Genomic DNA, 17,548 nt, shown 5'->3' with positions numbered 1-17,548 from the left:
CGCTGTTTTTAGCCGCCTGACCACGCACCAGCCAGGCCGACTTGTCCTCTTGTTAAGCTGGTCGATTTGGTGAAAATTTTTGATTTCTAGAATTTTCTTTCCTAGCCCTGAAGTCTAGTTTCGTGACGAAAAATTATAGCAAAATATTGAGTACAAATTTATAAATTACGCTTTTTAGAAGTGTGGTCGTCAGAAATTGTGAGGTAATTTCTTTGATTTCAGTGCCGCATTTCTTTGACTAAAGCGAAAGCGAAGATGCCATAAACGAGGGAATAAACTTTAAGGTTCGTTTTGTGACCTCTCACATTTTCTGCGACTGGATCACTCACCTTCGTAATTCGCATGAAAATCAGATGATTCCATTTGTCGCAAACTATTCCTGAGACGTTGAGGAGCGTAATAAATCTCTCGATTTTTTTCCCTACACGTGCAGTAAGTACTGTGTTAATTATTTCTTGTAAGAAACGTTTTCATGTAACTATGCAAGCATAAGTACTGATCATATAGATAAAGAACTAATCGCGTCATCGTACAGAACAGGGCTTTATGTACATGCTGGCATAAAAAAACTGCGCACTATCTACTCAATTATTTGAGACCTTGGGGGGACTTGACGACGGTGTTAATTATAATTACCCAGAACTGCACCAGGTATAGCTATAAATAAAAGGAATTACTGAAAATAGCGTAGGAATTTCATATTTGCACCAAGTTTAGTTACATATCGCATGCATGAATAACGAAAACACTTTTCATTGCCGTGTCCCCTCTCAATCTCGCCACGTGTCTGTTAGTAGCATGCCTGCGGCTGCTTCTTTCCAAGCAAGCTTCGCGATCATGTACTACCACATGAAACATGACACATGCATGATGCAATGAAAAAGCATATGGCGTTTAGCACACTTAAGGTACGCTATTCTAAGCACACCAACGCGACCGCGCAAGATTGACACAACTTACCAGACTTCTTTCTACTCGAATGAAACAATTACGTCGTCATATCAAGAAACAGTTTCAAGTAAATATTAAATGTCATAAAACGCGCCATTAAAACATGGTGTGCTATTAACAAAAAAAACACATTCCTTGGGGGCGAGTGAAACTGTCAGCGCCCCGTGCACTCCGGCTCAAGGTGATAAGTACGTGTGCAGCTGCATATGTCTTTTTTTTCCTTGAGCAATTATCAGCCTACTATCCTGAAGTTCAGGTGAATGAACGCAGTAACTTGCATGCTATTAAGTGCATTGAGTGGCAGTGCCTATCGAATCCCAGACTTCGCGCTTTACTACCGTGGCCCAATGCCTGTTAGCCAGTTTCCGAATGCGGCATTTTTGCGCGAGAAACCTATCGAGGCTAATTTATTATTTTTAATGCTACTACGAGGATCCAGCAGTGACGCAGCTGGTCAATACATGCTGCTTCTGCAGTGCACAGGCTTGAAGCAGCCGCCGGTAGCTGCGGCAGCTGCGGTAGGCACGGGCAAGCGGAACCTGTTTTGCCTACCATGCGAAAGTCGCTGCTAACATCAGCGCCACCGCATCTTCGTGACGTCGCGGGGTGAAGGAGGTCCATAAAAAGGCAGCTGCCCCGGACGCCAGAGAGACTTCGATTTCTTCCTTCGAGTAACGTGGTCGCCCTGACCGGCTGCTCTTTTGCGATGCCAGAATAAACAAGTTGTTCTGTTGCCAGTCGACTCATCCTTTGCCGGGACCTTCGGATGTTTCCAGCTTTGCCCCAGGCCGCCAGGCCAACGCTACCCTTGGGGCTTGCAACCCATTTGCAACAATCTGCATCTTTATTTCGAATTGCCGTTTTTCGTCTATCATGACTAGCGAACAGACAAAGCGCTGGCAAGCACATGTCCATCTCCTGCATCTGAACAATGTGTCAATACTACGCAAAGAAGAACCCCTCGATAAATATACACTGTAAAAAAAGTGTGTAAAATTACAGGCGTTTTTGCAGAAATTTACTGTTGCCGCACGGAAAAAATCTGTTACTGGAAAAAACAGAAAGGTGATCAAGCAAAAAAACAGACATTTTCTGTTTTTGACCGCCGTGGTCTAGTCACGTGCGTCTCTATTAAGAAGTAAGCTACGAATAATGCACCTGAACACCTTAAAAACATCCGTTTATTTTTTAAAGCCTAGAGTGTAGTAAACTAAATTTTTCGCACAACTAGTACTACGTGGTTGCTTTTGATGCGGAGCTGCACTTCGCAAGATGACTTCCGCATGAAGAGGGGCTTGGTGTCTTCGTGCATCGATTTATTCGTTTCATTTGGAAAGGTGAGTGAACAAACAATCTCTGCCACTTGATACAGACAGTGTGATTTGCTTTGTGTCACCGGTGGAAATCTCTAAACTATATTGTAGATGTTGCGTGCGATGGAGGTGGATTACTGTAGCGAAATATTAAGGCATGGGCACATAGCTCGCATCTCACTAAATAGCGGGAAAGCCCTAGCCCTGCGTAACTTTCATCCTCCGCCTTGCGGTTTCAAGCTGCCTACGCTCCGTAAACTGTTCATGGTGAAGGTGCAGCTTTGACACGCAGTTAAAAGTTAAAACGAACCGGACGAGCGCGCACGCGCGAATCACTTGCCGCCGCGGACGCCGCCGTAGCGGCAAGCGTCATGTGTCTATTCCATATTTCATTGTGCTAGCTTCTAAATCGTGCCGCGGCCTCGCTACCGCAACCACGCAGCCCTTAATTTTCATCGCATTCACGATTGCCTCTAAAGGCTATCTGAAATCTTTGCAGCGTGTTTTAACGTGGTGTGTGCGTTAAATTTGAGATCTGCCAGGGCTCGGGTTCTCGCTTGAGCTTCGACTCGCGGCATTGGCCGCCGCGCCGACTGTCGTCATTCGGCCGGCGCACCGGCCACTCGCGCGAGCCGAACCAGTCTCGCGAGATTCCAGCCCTGCGCCAGCTTGTCGTTTCGAATGCAGCGGCATCGCATCTTGCTCACGCGGAGCTACGGCTGAGCGGAGGCCGTTCGGCTCACGGTATCTTTGAACTCACGAGTGTTCAGACTCTGCATGCGTACGCGAACTTTCTCGAGTAAACAAAGCTGCGGTCTTGGCCCTTGCCTAGCTGTCGACAAGCAACGTCGACCCGGAGGTGGATCGTTCGTTTCCAGCTTTGCGGTTGCTACGCGGCCTGCGCTCCCCCGTGTATTGCGGTGGAGCATGTCTTCGCCTCGGTAGGCTCGGCGGCCTGGTCGCCGCCGCTGTATCGGCATAAGCGTCAAATAGATTCCACACGGCTTTTGCTATGGCTGCGAAATATAATCTGAAAATTTTAATGTTGAATATGCTGTTTGATCTGTTTGTCGGCTAATGAGACTACCATTTTGGACTATATCACGTATTACGGACAGTTCTGGACGGTGAGATGCATGTTATGCGGGGAACGGGTCGTCGGTCACCCGCACGTGTCAGTTCTCTTCGGAGGCTGGCGCAGAATTGCAAACGGCGTAGATGCTTGACAGCATGCTTAAATTACAATGAAATGAACACTACCTGAACTCGAGGTAGTAAAGGACTACATACTGACACTTAATTACCGACCCTTAATTAGCGATAAACAATTAGTGAATAAAATGGCTATAAATGGTCCGAATGTAATCAGGCGAACGGTATTTGACCTGGAGGTAGTAAAGGAGAAATGGTGACCTCTGATAAGTGACCCATCATTAGTCAAAAGCAATTAGGGAATTAAATTACCAGAAAATCAGCCAAATCAACAGTACTTGAACTTGACATAATTTAACAATTAGTAGTACCTGACTAGTGACCGCTAATTAGTGAAGAGTAATTAGTGACTTAAATAACCAAAATTCTCCGAATGTAATCAAATTAACAGTACTTGAACTGGACATTGCAGAGAACTAAATATACTTGTATTGAATAAAACTGATTACTTATAATCAGTTCTGGTCCAGTTTGGCTGAGGTCAATTTTTGGGTGAACCATGCTGAAATTTGGCAGTGGCCCGGGCACCAAATTCCAAGTTAACTCATGTTCGGGTCATGGTTGACCCTGGTTATGGCTATCATGTATAGGCACAGTGTCATCACTATGCTTGGCTAACTGTTATAGTGTTCCTATGCAGCTGCTTCACAAGTAAGCAAGAGCAGAATTTTATTGGGGTAGGAACCTCCGGATTAGTGCTTTCGCGCTAAAAAACTGGCAGAAATGCATTCACAACCTGAGCGGAAGGCTCCTGGCCTTTGTAAAGTAGTAGATACTAACTTAAGGCATCTGCAATCACGCTGCAGCTCAGTCAAGAGAGCCTGTAACTAAGCCAAAATAAAACCGCAATCATCACGCACTAGTGCATGGCCGCGGTATTCAAAGCAAATGCGACGATAGAAGTACAACGTGGACTAGCTAACACTGATCATCCATTTACTTTGCGTGACAGATGCATATATCAGAGAACAAGCCTAAATAACAGCTCCTATGTAAGGCACTGTTTGGGTTTCAGTATAAAAAAAGAAAACGACTTCTACCATGTTCAGGACAGGTGTGTTCAAGCTTATGTATTCAAATGCATGCTGTTCACAGTACAAATTAGTATCTACGGTGCTGCTATATTAATTGGTTGAAAGTCAGCATGCGAGGCGTCTCCCAATTAATGATTGATCATACTGAGCTCAAGGCAATTTTTATCTAACGTATGTACAATCGTGGTAGCGCAGGAAGGATGAGCATCATGATCGACAAAAAATGTACAATTAAGGCGACGCGTTAAAGCTGAAAAATAAGAAAGGTGGCTTACTTCCTGCTGTGGCGGCAAGAACTAGTGGCGCAGGTTAAGTGCACATCTCCCGTACTCCCATACTCTCCCAGTTTCTATCCTTGTATAGCTAACAATGTTAAAGTTATATGGATAATAATTTAATTATTTCCATTCTGGTTTTTTCAGCGATGTACTCCTGCAGCATATGCAGCAACATTACTTCGTCCCTCTCTTCCTTCTACAAGCACATCGCTTTGCACAAAAATGTGAACCAGTTCCGCGTCAAGTGCCCTTTTCGAAGTTGTTGCAAGATGTTCCGTAAAGTCGGCAGCGTGTACAGCCACATATGCCGTGAACACAGACAAGCACGACGTGCAGAAGGCGAAAGCCGCAGTGCTATAACTGTTCACAGATGTGACTTCGTGTGCTCTGTGGATGCCTGCATTCAGCTCTGCAAAGATTATAAATCTCTTGTGGCACACTTGAAATGTCACATTACCGAAGGGACAGAGGTGAAGTTCCCATTTCAGAACTGCAGCAAAGCGTACAAGAACAAGGCTTCTTTCTCCTCCCACCTTTCACGCTACCACGTAAAGGCCACAAACTCAGCTCCGCAATCGCAGGTTCAAACTATGGTCAGTGCAATTGCTTCAGAAGCTGTCACAGGAAATATTCAGTCTGCTGAGAACTCCTGGGACAACGAGCTTGAAGAAGCTCCAATTGCAAGTACTCATGAAGGTTCCCCCAGAGACTGCCAGGAAACATGCAGTGACGAAGTTACTGATGCTTTCGCTCATCTATACCTGAGATTGCTGTCAGAGCGTCACGTTCCTTCATCCACTGTGCAGCTGATAGCAGAGGCTATATATGACATTCAGACCGCTAATGTTTCGATGATGACTTCCATTCTTAAAGCTAGGCTCAAACATGTTGTGTGCAGTGAAGAAGTTGACAAGATAATCGACGAAGCTTTTGAAGCAGATCTTGTCTTAGCTGTGCACAGAGATCCGGGTGGTGTGTTCCGCAGTAAGCACACCCGTAACTTGCATTTCAAGAAACGCTTTCTCTTTGTGGAGCCTGTTACAATACTACTGGGAAGAAACAAAAGAAATAGGGATGCAACATTCTACTACGCGCCAGTATTAAAAACACTGGAGGCCATGCTAGAAAATGAAGCTGTGGTTAAGCAGTGTGATGAACTCTTACCAAACACCAACAGAGTAATGAAAGACTTCACCGATGGCAGTGTTTTCAAGTCTATTTTACTTTACAAGGATCATCCAAAAGCGTTAAAGCTAATTCTTTTCCAGGATGCTTTCGAAGTCGTAAACCCACTCGGTTCTGCGAAGAAGAAGCACAAGCTGCTTGCAGTTTATTTAATTCTTGGCAATCTTTATTCATGGAAGAGATGCTCAACTGACTCCATCAAGCTCTGCTTGCTTTGCAGTGAGACTTACTTTAAATACTTTGGTCAAGACAAAATATTTGCACCCCTGATTGATGATCTGAAAAAGCTCGAAGCAGGCACAGTCGTCACTACAAAGGGCACACGTCTGATTGGCACAGTGTGCGCAATTCTCGGTGACAATCTTGGAAGCCATGGAATTGGTGGCTTTGTTGAAAACTTTAGCAATGCAACACACATCTGCAGGTTTTGTTTGGCGGAAAGAAGAGACCTCTTCTCTCCACTTGCATTGTCAGGTGTATTCGAGCTGAGAACACCAGACAATTACAACAGTGCTGTCCTAACCTTAGCAGCCGATAGCTCCTTAAGTGCAGAAGAGGGAGTAAAGTTTAGGTCTTTGTTCAACGATCTGAAGTATTTCGACGTTTGTGCACCAGGGCTTCCCCCTTGTTTGGCACACGATCTTTTTGAAGGCATAGTGTCATTCGACCTTTCTTTGTATATTCAATATTTTGTCACGGTTTGTGAGTGGATTTCTCTAGAGGATCTCAATAACCGTATAGGTGGCTTTCCTTTTAAGCACAGCGACCTCAATGACAGACCATGTGAGGTTCCTGTAAAGAAATCACTTGGAGGCCATGCTATTCAGAACTGGAATATGGTTCCTTTTCTTCCCCTCTTCCTAGTCGGTTCCGTTCAGTCTACAGAGAATGAGGTCTGGAAGCAGGTTCTGATGCTGTCAGAAATTGTTCTTTTAGTTACTGTGCCAGCAGTTACAAGTGCAATGGCTATGAGGCTCCAAGATATCATCGAAGATTACATGACAAGCAGAGCAGCTCTGTTCCCAAATATTCCATTGAGGCCAAAACACCATTACCTTCTTCACTATCCAATGCTTATTATGCAGTTTGGTCCCCTGATCAGATTGTGGACAATGCGATGCGAGAGCAAACACAGCTACTTCAAGGAAATGTGCTAGAAATTGTCAAAATTTCAAGAATTTGACGTTGACTTTATCTCAGTGGCATCAGCTTTTCCAAGCTTACAAGAACACAGGAAGCAGTACTGACGTTCTCGACAATGCATCTACTTTCATGATCAGCCTTTGCAGTCCTGAAATTCAGAACGAAGTTCGGGAAGTTGTTTCTGATAAAGGGGAAATTTTCTCAACACAGCAAGCAACTATTCGGGGTCTGTTGTATGAGTGCAAAATGCTAGTTGTAATGTCACGGCAGAACGGCGAACTAAAGTTTGGGGAAATACAGCTGATCCTGTCGAAAGATGCCCGGCATTTTTTTCTTGTAAAAACTGTTAGTACATCGTATGAACCAGGAATGCAGTATTTTAACATCTTAAGTAATGACGGTCCAATCAAGTGCATTGAGCTCGACAGCTTGCTTGACAACACACCATTAATCCAGTACAAACTTGCCCGCTGCAGTTATCCTGTTTTTGTTTTGAAGCATGGATTACTTGATGGAGTTTGAACTGTGTTTCAGATAGCTGCAATGGAGTTGGAACAACGAATTTCCAACTGGCTGCCAGCCCTGGACAAGGAGATTGTAGAGCTGACAGTCCAGAAGCTGCAGCAATGTGGTGTAGAGTCCCTGGAACATCTGAAGTATGTGGTTGAAGAGGATTTGCAATTTTTAAATCCCATCAGCAGAAGGATTCTTCTTGAAAGGTTTCACTCAGCGGCTACGCCCAACCCACCAGTGTCACTTTCTCCCAACGACATTCAATCACCTACAAGCACACAGTGTGCAAGCTTTTCTACACCTTGGGAGGTTTTCCCACCACAGCTTATGAAGGCTTGCCAAGAAGGGAAGCGTCCAGTAAAGAGCGACTTTATTGAAATGGTACGACTTGTGAGTGACCATATTCTTGCCATAAACAGGAAGCCAGGTCGCAAGATCTTGAGGGCCATCGCAGCTGAAATTGTGAGCCATTACCCAAAGACTTTCGAGGACACCCTAAATGGGGCAGTAATTGGCTCGGGTATTGAGACACTCTTGTGGAAACTTGAAAACTGTGTTAACAACAAACGAAGGCCAAGCTCTGAGCAGACACATCAGTTCGAACCGGACGATGAACTGGACTTAGAGTGTCAAACGAGTGAAGATTCAGAGAGACTCATATGGGTGTGTGGCATGGCAACCAAAGCTTCCATCTGACGAGACTGCTGACTCACAGGAGAAGAAAAAAGACGACTTGCTGTCGCAGTTCAGGCTTGCGTTTCCAGATGAAACCATGGTCGCACAGCTCATGTCAGAGACTTATGCATCACAACGTCAGCTTATCAATGCATCCAAAAATATTCGAGACATTGAGCGAAGCTGGCCATTCCTGTTTCAGGCAAAGCACCTGACCAACCACGTAAACATCTTGCTAGGCTCAAATGTTGCAAAGACTTTCGATGACCGACTAAAGACTGTTGGACGGCAAGTTTTTCGTTACGCACACAGCCAAGTAAAAAAAGAATGTGTGAAGTCTTGTCTCCAAGAAATAGAAGCTGCCAAAACTAACAGGAAGTCAATGGCAGTTGAATACGAAGCCATGCCACTACTACTGCTCGCAATCTTCGGAGAAGACAAAGAGCTGTTTTACAAGCTAACAGAGGTAAAAACTGATAAATGTAGTTTGCATTATTTCCTTGCAGTCGTCGCACGTTAATGCACAATGTGAAGTGTCCCATTAATTTATTCCTCCCCATAATCAAGTCAGCACTGCCTTTTATAACAGTAGTGCAGTGATTGTTTTACCCACGTCTCTAACATTTGTACTGAGATAACAGAAAAATCTGGAAGTTTTATGTCAACCTTGCCCATAAACAAAAATTTATCCTCAAAGCCAGCAGACTTGCTGCGGTGTGTTTTAGCGTGCGACGCAATGGTAACTCATATTTAAGTGAAATGGCGTCTGTGTTGAGGACTTAAGGCAACATTTTTCTTTTATTACATGCCATTGACTGATCCTAATGCTAATGCACATGTGAATTGGATTTTTCATATAAGGAGATGGTCAGCGACGATGACTTGGGGGATCTGCCAAGCTGTCCTTTCATCTGCGCGAAAGGTAAGATACTGATGACTGACTAAAGGGGCAGTTCTTAAAAAAATTGCTGAAAAATGCACTAAATGGTGCTACCTTGTCCGAAATGCAAATCTTTATTTTATTAGACAAATGTATGCAATTTATTAAAAGACACTTCCCGCTGATTGAAATGCTTAATGAGTATTGCTGGCTCGATGTGCCTATCATATATAGGTCAATGCAATCTTCGTCGTTATCCCTTCCTCGTTATTCACTTATCCTCCTAAACCTAATGGTGATGGACCCACCCCTCTGAATAAAAACTTTACGTGTAACTGAAAGACATAATAAAAAAAGGACAAAGCGAATAATAATGCTTCCTTCCAACTCTTTTCCAGGATGGACTTTTCTCACTGCTAATTCATACACAATCTGCGTGGACACCCATCCAGTGCTTCATGCATCGAAGCCAGACGAGGCCTTCAAGCTGCTGTTCTTTGCCCATTTTGCTTTTAACATCCAGTACCAGAAGGAGACGAGCCTGTGCTTGGAATTCACACAGAGGTAAGAACTGAAGCCAATGTTCACTCACCTGTACACTTGCCTGACGTCACAGCACGCCCTGTGCAAATGCATACTGCAGTCTGCCAATCTTCCAGAACCTTATTTAGAAAAGCGGTTACTACGCTGCTAAACTGAGTGTACGCGAAGAAAATGCACTTCAACTGAAAACCTTTTTGAACAGTGTGCGTGTTCATCGAGAATATCATACTGTCAATGAAGTTTGCTTATAGAGGTGAAAGTTGGCATTTCTTCAGTTTGGCATTGAACTAGCACTGGGACGCAATAATGCTAAAGATATTTGGTAGTGTGCTGTAGTATAGGAGCAGCAGCGAAGAAAATTTGCTTTAAGGTAGGGAGTTATAGCAACATTGTAGTACAAGAAATTAATAATTGATTTACCATTGACTGACGTAATAACATGCCCTCATTATCCAGTCTCATTTTTGAAAATATGTGTCAAACAGCGAGACGTCATAAAGAAACCTTTTATCTCTATAGTTAACAGTACAGCAGCAGCTTGGGATCACGCCTGTGTGCTGTCTATTAGTTCTGCTGGAAGGCTAATGCAAGAGCATACAGACAAGGATGCATTCTAGTAAATGTGATGGTCTGAGATCAGGTATTTTGTTTGGTTTGTTATAATAAAGCACAACACCAAAAACAAAGCAAGTGACAAGCACGCAACTGTATTATAAACGTTAATTTTTTTTTAACCTTTGCAGCCTTCTATTTTAAAAAGTGTGAGAAATGCGCCGGTGCTTTCTATTGTGCTGGATTGTACTGCAAAGTGGACATTATGTACCTCATAAGGATGAATAATTAGACGATTAATCAGCTTAAATTAGCTAACAAACTTTACGATTTCTGCTTTTTAAAGGGAAGGTTGTATTGCAAAATTTATCTGGCAACATCGAAGGTTAGGCTTATTTTTAAATTTTGTTACTCAGCAATGTATTTCGAAGTATCGAAGGAAAGCTTGTTCAATTGGCTGGCCCACTTTACCTATCTATACAATGCCGTAACTGCGCATCGTATTCTTGCCGAAATCTAGTTAACTTATACATCATAAAAATACACTAACTGTGCCTGTACTTGCTGCATGCATTAGAAGTGCGAGAAGCGATTTTTCTATGAATATGCAATGGTGGAAAGCTGACTCAACGAGCTTTCGTATGTGTATTTTTGTTGGTCGATGTCTGGAATGATACTGCCATTTAGGAGTATTTAAAAACAGCTCATATTCAGAGTTGACGACCATCAATTTTGCAACATAACCTACCTTGCTTCTGAGATGAAAAATAGAAAAGTCAAAGTTAATTATGTAACTACAGATACATTTGAGGCACCTAATGTCTGCCTTGCAGTACTGTCCAGCTCAGAAGACCACACCGACGTAGCTAAGTATTTAAAACATATCTTCAAAAGTGACAAAAATCACCCTGTATATAAAATATCAATCGGAAGGAAAAAAATGTCTCTCCCGCTCTTTTTCTGCCGCATCTCACACACACACACTTAAGGTAATGGAATCGGGGTACGGATTTCAGGGTGTTTTTTATGAGAGAGGGGTGCGTCCTGACATGGCAAACCGTTGTAGCAAGGTAGGCAAAAGAGACCTAACGTTTTATTAAAGCACGTTTCTCCTTGTTTTATCCGTTCAATCCTCCTCATTCATAGGGCCACATGTACTGTAGTGGCTATGAGTTCCTAGGGCGCATAAGCTACGAACTAGTCCGACACTTTTATCATTACCCACTGGATCAAAACCTCACTTGTGGAGATGAAAGTCGATCTCAAGTCATTCAATATGTGGTAGTAAAATGAGGTGATCACTGAGAAGCAAGGTGCTTAAATGACTTCAGTAGCATCCTAGATACTTCTGTTTCCAATGGTACCTGTATGACCGGAAACTCCAACACATGCCTCGTAAACAATGACATTGTAGAAGCATCGTATGCTCTTTCCACCCAGCACTGCCTGTGAGTCATGCTGATCTGTGGTTGTTGACAAAACGAATCTTGCTACTTTATCGCTATGAGGAGCTTGAAAAGAAGGTTTGAGCAGCAAAGTGATGCCTCACAAAGCTAGAGTTTTATTTCTGGGTGGGAACAGGCAAGATATTAGTGTTTTTTTTTACTTAGCTTTTACCCCTCACAACGTAGCGGATCATATATGAGACCTGATTTTTTTAACACATCCGCCCTTGTCAGAGTGGTTGTGCAAGTGTAGAACGAATATATTTTTGTCTTTCAACTATAAAAATTAAGTTTTTGTGCCTGGTCGTTAGTGATAGCTCGTGGCTCTTTGTTTCAGGGCTATTGCAGGTATTAATCCTGCAAGAGGAACAAAGGTGCAAAAGAATGGCGGGAAGCAGCACTGCCTGTCACCAAGAGTGGCTGCACTCGCAACGGCTTTGAAAGACTATGACTTTTAGATTTTTAGTTTCTGCTGCTTGTGTTGTATAACATTTTATTATGTTGGGCTCAGAAATAGTCTTCGAGCTATAGAAGACTGCTGATGCTGATGTGACTTTCGATTTAATAAAGTGTTCATTCATATCAAGCTGCTTGGCTTTTGGTTCTCAGGCAATGCTATACTGATGAAAATCAGTGTTGTGCAAACGTTTCATATTTAGATATTCTTAAATTACTTCACGCAACTTCCCTCGAGCAACGAATTATGTAATATCACACTTTCATTGGCATAAACGACGCAAAGATCGTATTTGTAATTTAATGAGCCCTTGTGCTTGCACAGAAACCGTATTTTGTGCGGGCAAAAAAATTGTAATAAAAGAACAACTAATAGTAAACAGAACATTGCAGGAATTTCAAATATATTTTCTGCCAACCAAAAAGATAATTGTGTGTAAATTAACAGGGCAGCCAAAAACAGACAACTAAACTCAATTTGCAGTCACAGATTTTCTGTACATGATAGAAAAGAAACATTGTAAAATAACAGAATAACTGAAAACAGAAAAGTGAATTTCACAGATTATCTGTACGTGACAGAAAAGAAACACTGTAAAATAACAGAATAACTCAAAACAGAAAAATGAATTTCACAGACATTTTACAAGCTTTCAGTAAATAATGAGAAAGAAAAACCTGAAAATCACAGACTTGCTTTGAAACAGAAAATGAAATTTCACAGAAATTTTACAGGGATTTTCGGTAAATGATAAAAATCTAACATTGTAAAATAACCGAAAAACTGAAAAACGGAAAACAGAACTGTACAGACATTTTCTGGCAGGACAGCTGCCAGAAAATGTCTGTTTTTTTTGGAAAAAATTTTTTACAGTGTACTGTTGTTGATGATGATGGTGGCTATGCTTATAATGAGGATGGTAACGTTGTTGCCGTGGTTTGTGTGGTTGTCGTTACTGTAGTTGTTATTCGCGTGCGATGTCTTGTGTTTATACGCAGCTTATGCAGCACTGTTGAGAGAAGTGACTAAAGAGCCATACGCCGTATAAAACACACGGCTTAATATTATTCCCTTTCTATATATACCAAGGAACGAGTTGGTAAGACAGCACAGAAATCCCGGCAGACCACTCAAGTCGCCGCCTATGCTTGCTCGTGCTGTGTTCGTGGTACTTACGTGATGGAAAACGACCCGCAGAGCCGTGAAGGTGTTGCCAGCCATACTAGAATAAAAAAAAAAGCAGTGAGTGCAGTTAATACCTCCTTAGCACAAGTGGGGTTATATTGAACCAAAATAAAAAACCAACGGCTTCTTTCATATCAAATAATGCTTAACGCTTTGATTAGAGCAGATTAAAGCGGATTTGTCGACTCACAAGAGCTAGTTTAGCTCTTGTGAGCCGATAGACTTCAATTTCCGCTGTAGAAGTAACAACAAAATTTGTTCTTGCGTGCCAACTCAATGTTCCCTCTCGCATCGTAGCTACCTGCGCGTTGTATAAAATTATGTTCCGCAAACTTTGGTTTCAAGCATGTTGTCTGTCATGTTGCATGCTGCTTATTCGTATTTTTTCCGACGCTAACGCGTCTGGGTACACTAGATACTTGAAAATATTTCAATAGCGCCAGTTTTACTGCATCAAATTTGGGTCTGAACAGTAATGTATGGCAGTCACAAATTACAGATATTTCCTACATGTATTTTTTATTAATTTAGACGTTTTTTGATAACTAATCCTAAATACATTTTGACGTTCTTTATACGTTCTTTTACAAGTTATTCGACCGAGATTTTGGTCTGAAGACTCATCTGTGACCTGATTTCTCGGCACTTGTCCCCTTCCCTCATCCCCCCATGGAAAGCAACGGTGGAAATGCACTTCCAAGTTTTCTGGAAGCTTTGGGATTAGCAGTAACGCTTGAAATTAAATTAAGGGTAGCGCAGCGTGCTCTGCAAAGGTAATTAACAGGGGCAACGTTAAGAGACTGAAATTAAAGAACAGGCTCGGTGAGCACAAATCAGGAACCCGAGCTCTACTTGCTCTGGACATGCAAGGCGGAAAACAGTCAGAGGTTGGTTAGGGTAAAGGAAACGTGTCCAGGAGAAGCAGAGAGATCAGAAGACATTTTACGGGATGAGGTTTGCGCAGGACGGGTTTAACTCGGGATCAATGGGAGAGATTTTCATCGTGCAAGGGTTGGTGATGAAGGCCGATGATGTCAGTCCTGGCACTTTGCTTTTTCGCCCCTAGGCACAACTGCAAATGCTCCGTGTTCTCCTCACCTTCGCCAAAGAGTTGGACGAGATTCGCGATAGCAAGTGACCGCAGTGCAGGTTCAGCCGAAACAGTTATGCTTCCTAACGGCGCAAATCGGTTTATTGCGCAGCGAGTGCTGTTGCCATGGAAACGTGGCGCGACCACATATCGTACGTGCTTCGGCATCAGTTAAAGCTCTGATCCGAGCATTTGGACCCCTGAACTCATTGCCTTCCAACAATGTTTTGGATGGCAAATACACCGGACGATTGTTCTATATACATGAGTATGAAGACGGTATGGTTCTGATATTGTAATATAGCGAAAAGCACCACAAGGTCAAATAATGCCATCTGATCTTTGTGTGCCCTTACTATTGAGACATAACAATAACCTAAAGAATGAGCTCAAAAATGAGTGCTATGGAAAGCAAGCTCACGTATATCAGTGTTGCGCAATTCGCGCTGTTTCCACTCCGACTGAGTGAGCACACTTGGTGGCCGTCAGCGACAGCCTCCGCTTCCAAAAGCGACCCATAAATCTGCCCCTGGGAAGCGTCTCCTAAAAGAATTAACAAACACGGACAAGCTTTTTCTGTGTCCTTTGTTTTTGCCTTAGAAGAGGCCAACTGGTCTAGTGACCATAAAAAATGAGCTCAAGACAATAGTGCGCAGCGTTAGTAATTCATTACACTGTTAACAAAAATACACCCAAATGGGAGTAAATGACTTGTATTCTAGCGCACACCTAAAAGGCAGGTTTTATTTAGTCCATATACATGGAGTATTTGATTTACTTCATTTTACAAGGGAGGTATTTAGGAGTACAAGGGAGTTTTTTGCTACCCACAGAAATGGAGCCCAACAATGGCGTCGTGTTTGTTTATCCTCATTTAGGCTCATTCTTATAGCAGTGCCAGCGGCGGAAACGGGCAGTAGCTGCGAGGGCATCCGGCAATCCGACATGGGAAACTGCGCTGCCTTAATGTCACCGTGCGTCACGCGTTCTTTTCGCCGTCTGCATGCCCAGCGGCGCCGTATAGGCGGAGGCGGCAAGAGTCGTCTGCTTTGGCTGTACGAGCTTGTTTGTTTGGCTACGTTCGTAGATGAAAAGATGTAACATTAGAAGAAATAGTTCAAAACTGAAAAGGAGTCGGGGAGTAGTTTTCACGGTCACGCATCGCACTATATTTGACTAAATACCAGAGCAGAATAAGTTGAAAATGAAAACACCCCTGAATGTAGTTTGGTATGACAGTGTTTGGCTTCATATTCCCTTCTTTAAGGCTTGGCATTTCAATATGACTGAGGAAAAATGTATCCTCATCAGCTGAATCAAGAGCTCAGCGTTGAAACTACATTCAATCAGAGTTCCACGTTATGCAACGCACTATAATATATTGTAACACACCGCGAGAACAGCACTAAAAAAGCTGTCAGAATTGGGCCTAAGAAGGGGTTCTAACGTAGTGGCGACACTAACAAAGGAAGGTCGGGTATGGTTAGAGCACTGTAAGCTTCAAAAGAGCAGTTCGATTATCCAGCTCACTGTAGCGGAAAACGGCGACAAGCCGATATCTTGTACCGCGGCAGGCGCCCGTGAAGGAGCAGAATTGAGCAGAGATCCAGCGACGACGGCAACCAAGGGGTCGTCACTCACCGCCATTATCAGACGACTGACCTCAAGGTGGCGGGGCGGATGGCGCAAAATGGTGTTTTTTTACTCCTTTGGAGACTTGCGGTGCATTGAGACCAAGAAACTCCATTTAAAAATGGGAGTTATAAGGAGGAGAACCCTCCTTTATACCCCATTATACCCCAGCGCAGGCAGTAAAATAGGTCGTTTAGGACAGACATTTTTACTTCATATTGATGGAGTAAATGTTTCCGCATATGGAGTATGAAGGGTGGCGTCAACCATTTAAACTCCCATTTGGGTCGATTCTTGTTTATAGAGCACAAACGATTTTGAACTGGCAGCTTCGGTCTCGGTCGGCGCAATTGTTGAAGTGCGCCTTGACGTCATGGTCGACCGGCTGACCTGGGTTACCACATTCCTGAAGACGTCAGTATCGCCGGCAAGCACCGGTAGTTCTTGTGAGCAACCACTAGATTCGATGACGTCACAATAATTGAGGCAAGCGCACCTTGACGTTTTTGGACGCGGGTAATACCGCCGTGCGGCTCCTCGGACAACATTCAAAATCACATTCAGTTAGGCGCCGGTCGGCGCCTGCGACTGAAACTTATCTCCTTACGCCCATCAAACAAATCATGTCATATATTTGCGTTCTAAATTTTGTGTCCGCACCCATTTAAACAATCACCCATTGTTACAGCAGTAACAAGTTCTAGTGAACGTCTTGCAGGCCTGCTAACCGCGTTGCGTGCGCATAAAAGCATTTGAGCATTTCTTTGGGGGTTGGTCTGCTGCTGCCAAGCAAGGAAAACGGGTGCATGGGTGGTTAGTCAGTGTATGGAAAGCATTCAACGTCGTTTGGTTAGATCAGGCCTTAAATTTCATGTTTTTATATTCCGTATGGGGTCGTGCCGGCCCTGCCGTCGCCGGCACCTTCCATCTCCCGACGGACTCGTCAATGGCGTCTTTCCTTTAGACCAAGAAATTTATAACGTACTCGAAGCCAATCATGTTAACTAACAAGCAAACATATGCATTCAGCATACGATGCACGTTGCCGTAAAAACCGCGTAACGTATGCAAGTCGGCGCGCGCACACCTCGGTCGTGCGCGCTTAGCTGCCGCGAGATTACATCGAGGCTGGTTCATGGCAACACTTGGCTGCGATGTGCTGTTTGAAATTATTCACGCGGTTCGGGATGCTGGCGACCGTTGATACCCACGAAACACAAGAAGGGCTATGCAACGTGTAACAAAACGTCTTCAAAAGTGTACTGCAATGTCTAGAAGAAACCTATTTCCAGATGTTCTGTACACAATGAGGCAGAAAAGAGGTGGTGTATGCCTGCTAATGCTCCGCCAAAAAGGATCTAGAAAACTTTTTCGTAAGAACTCGTTAAGAAAACACTTAGGCATTTTTATTTTTTGGAAATGGCTGATTATTAAGCCTATAGAATCAAGATCAGTATGCT

The 17,548-nt window shown here is 43.4% G+C and overlaps 1 protein-coding gene across 2 annotated transcripts; it reads left to right on the top strand.

Moving 5' to 3' along the window:
* Positions 1-2,086: 2,086 nt before the first annotated feature.
* Positions 2,087-12,310, top strand: LOC144129323 (uncharacterized). Of its 2 annotated transcripts, XM_077663368.1 has the most exons (5): positions 2,162-2,288; positions 4,933-8,770; positions 9,166-9,226; positions 9,583-9,748; positions 12,062-12,310. In XM_077663368.1, exons 2-5 carry the CDS (start codon positions 8,402-8,404, stop codon positions 12,180-12,182), a joined length of 717 nt encoding a protein of 238 aa, XP_077519494.1. In that variant the 5' UTR covers positions 2,162-2,288; positions 4,933-8,401; the 3' UTR covers positions 12,183-12,310. The 2 variants fall into 2 exon arrangements, with proteins under 2 accessions (XP_077519493.1, XP_077519494.1); XM_077663367.1 differs by lacking the exons at positions 9,166-9,226; positions 9,583-9,748; positions 12,062-12,310 and having other exon boundaries at positions 2,087-2,288; positions 7,651-8,449.
* Positions 12,311-17,548: the final 5,238 nt, after the last annotated feature.

Source organism: Amblyomma americanum, chromosome 4, assembly GCF_052857255.1.
Source record: "Amblyomma americanum isolate KBUSLIRL-KWMA chromosome 4, ASM5285725v1, whole genome shotgun sequence".
NCBI classification, from domain to species: Eukaryota; Metazoa; Arthropoda; class Arachnida; order Ixodida; family Ixodidae; genus Amblyomma; species Amblyomma americanum.
The sequence above is the reverse complement of the archived record's forward strand: the minus strand, read 5'-3'. Positions and strand labels throughout refer to the sequence as shown.

Excerpts from the sequence above, each read along its gene's own strand:
- LOC144129323 (XM_077663367.1), top strand. The coding sequence starts at position 2,202 with ATGCGGAGCTGCACTTCGCAAGATGACTTCCGCATGAAGAGGGGCTTG. Across the intron at positions 2,289-7,650 it reads TATTCGTTTCATTTGGAAAG|ATAGCTGCAATGGAGTTGGA; the intron begins GTGAGTGAACAA and ends ACTGTGTTTCAG.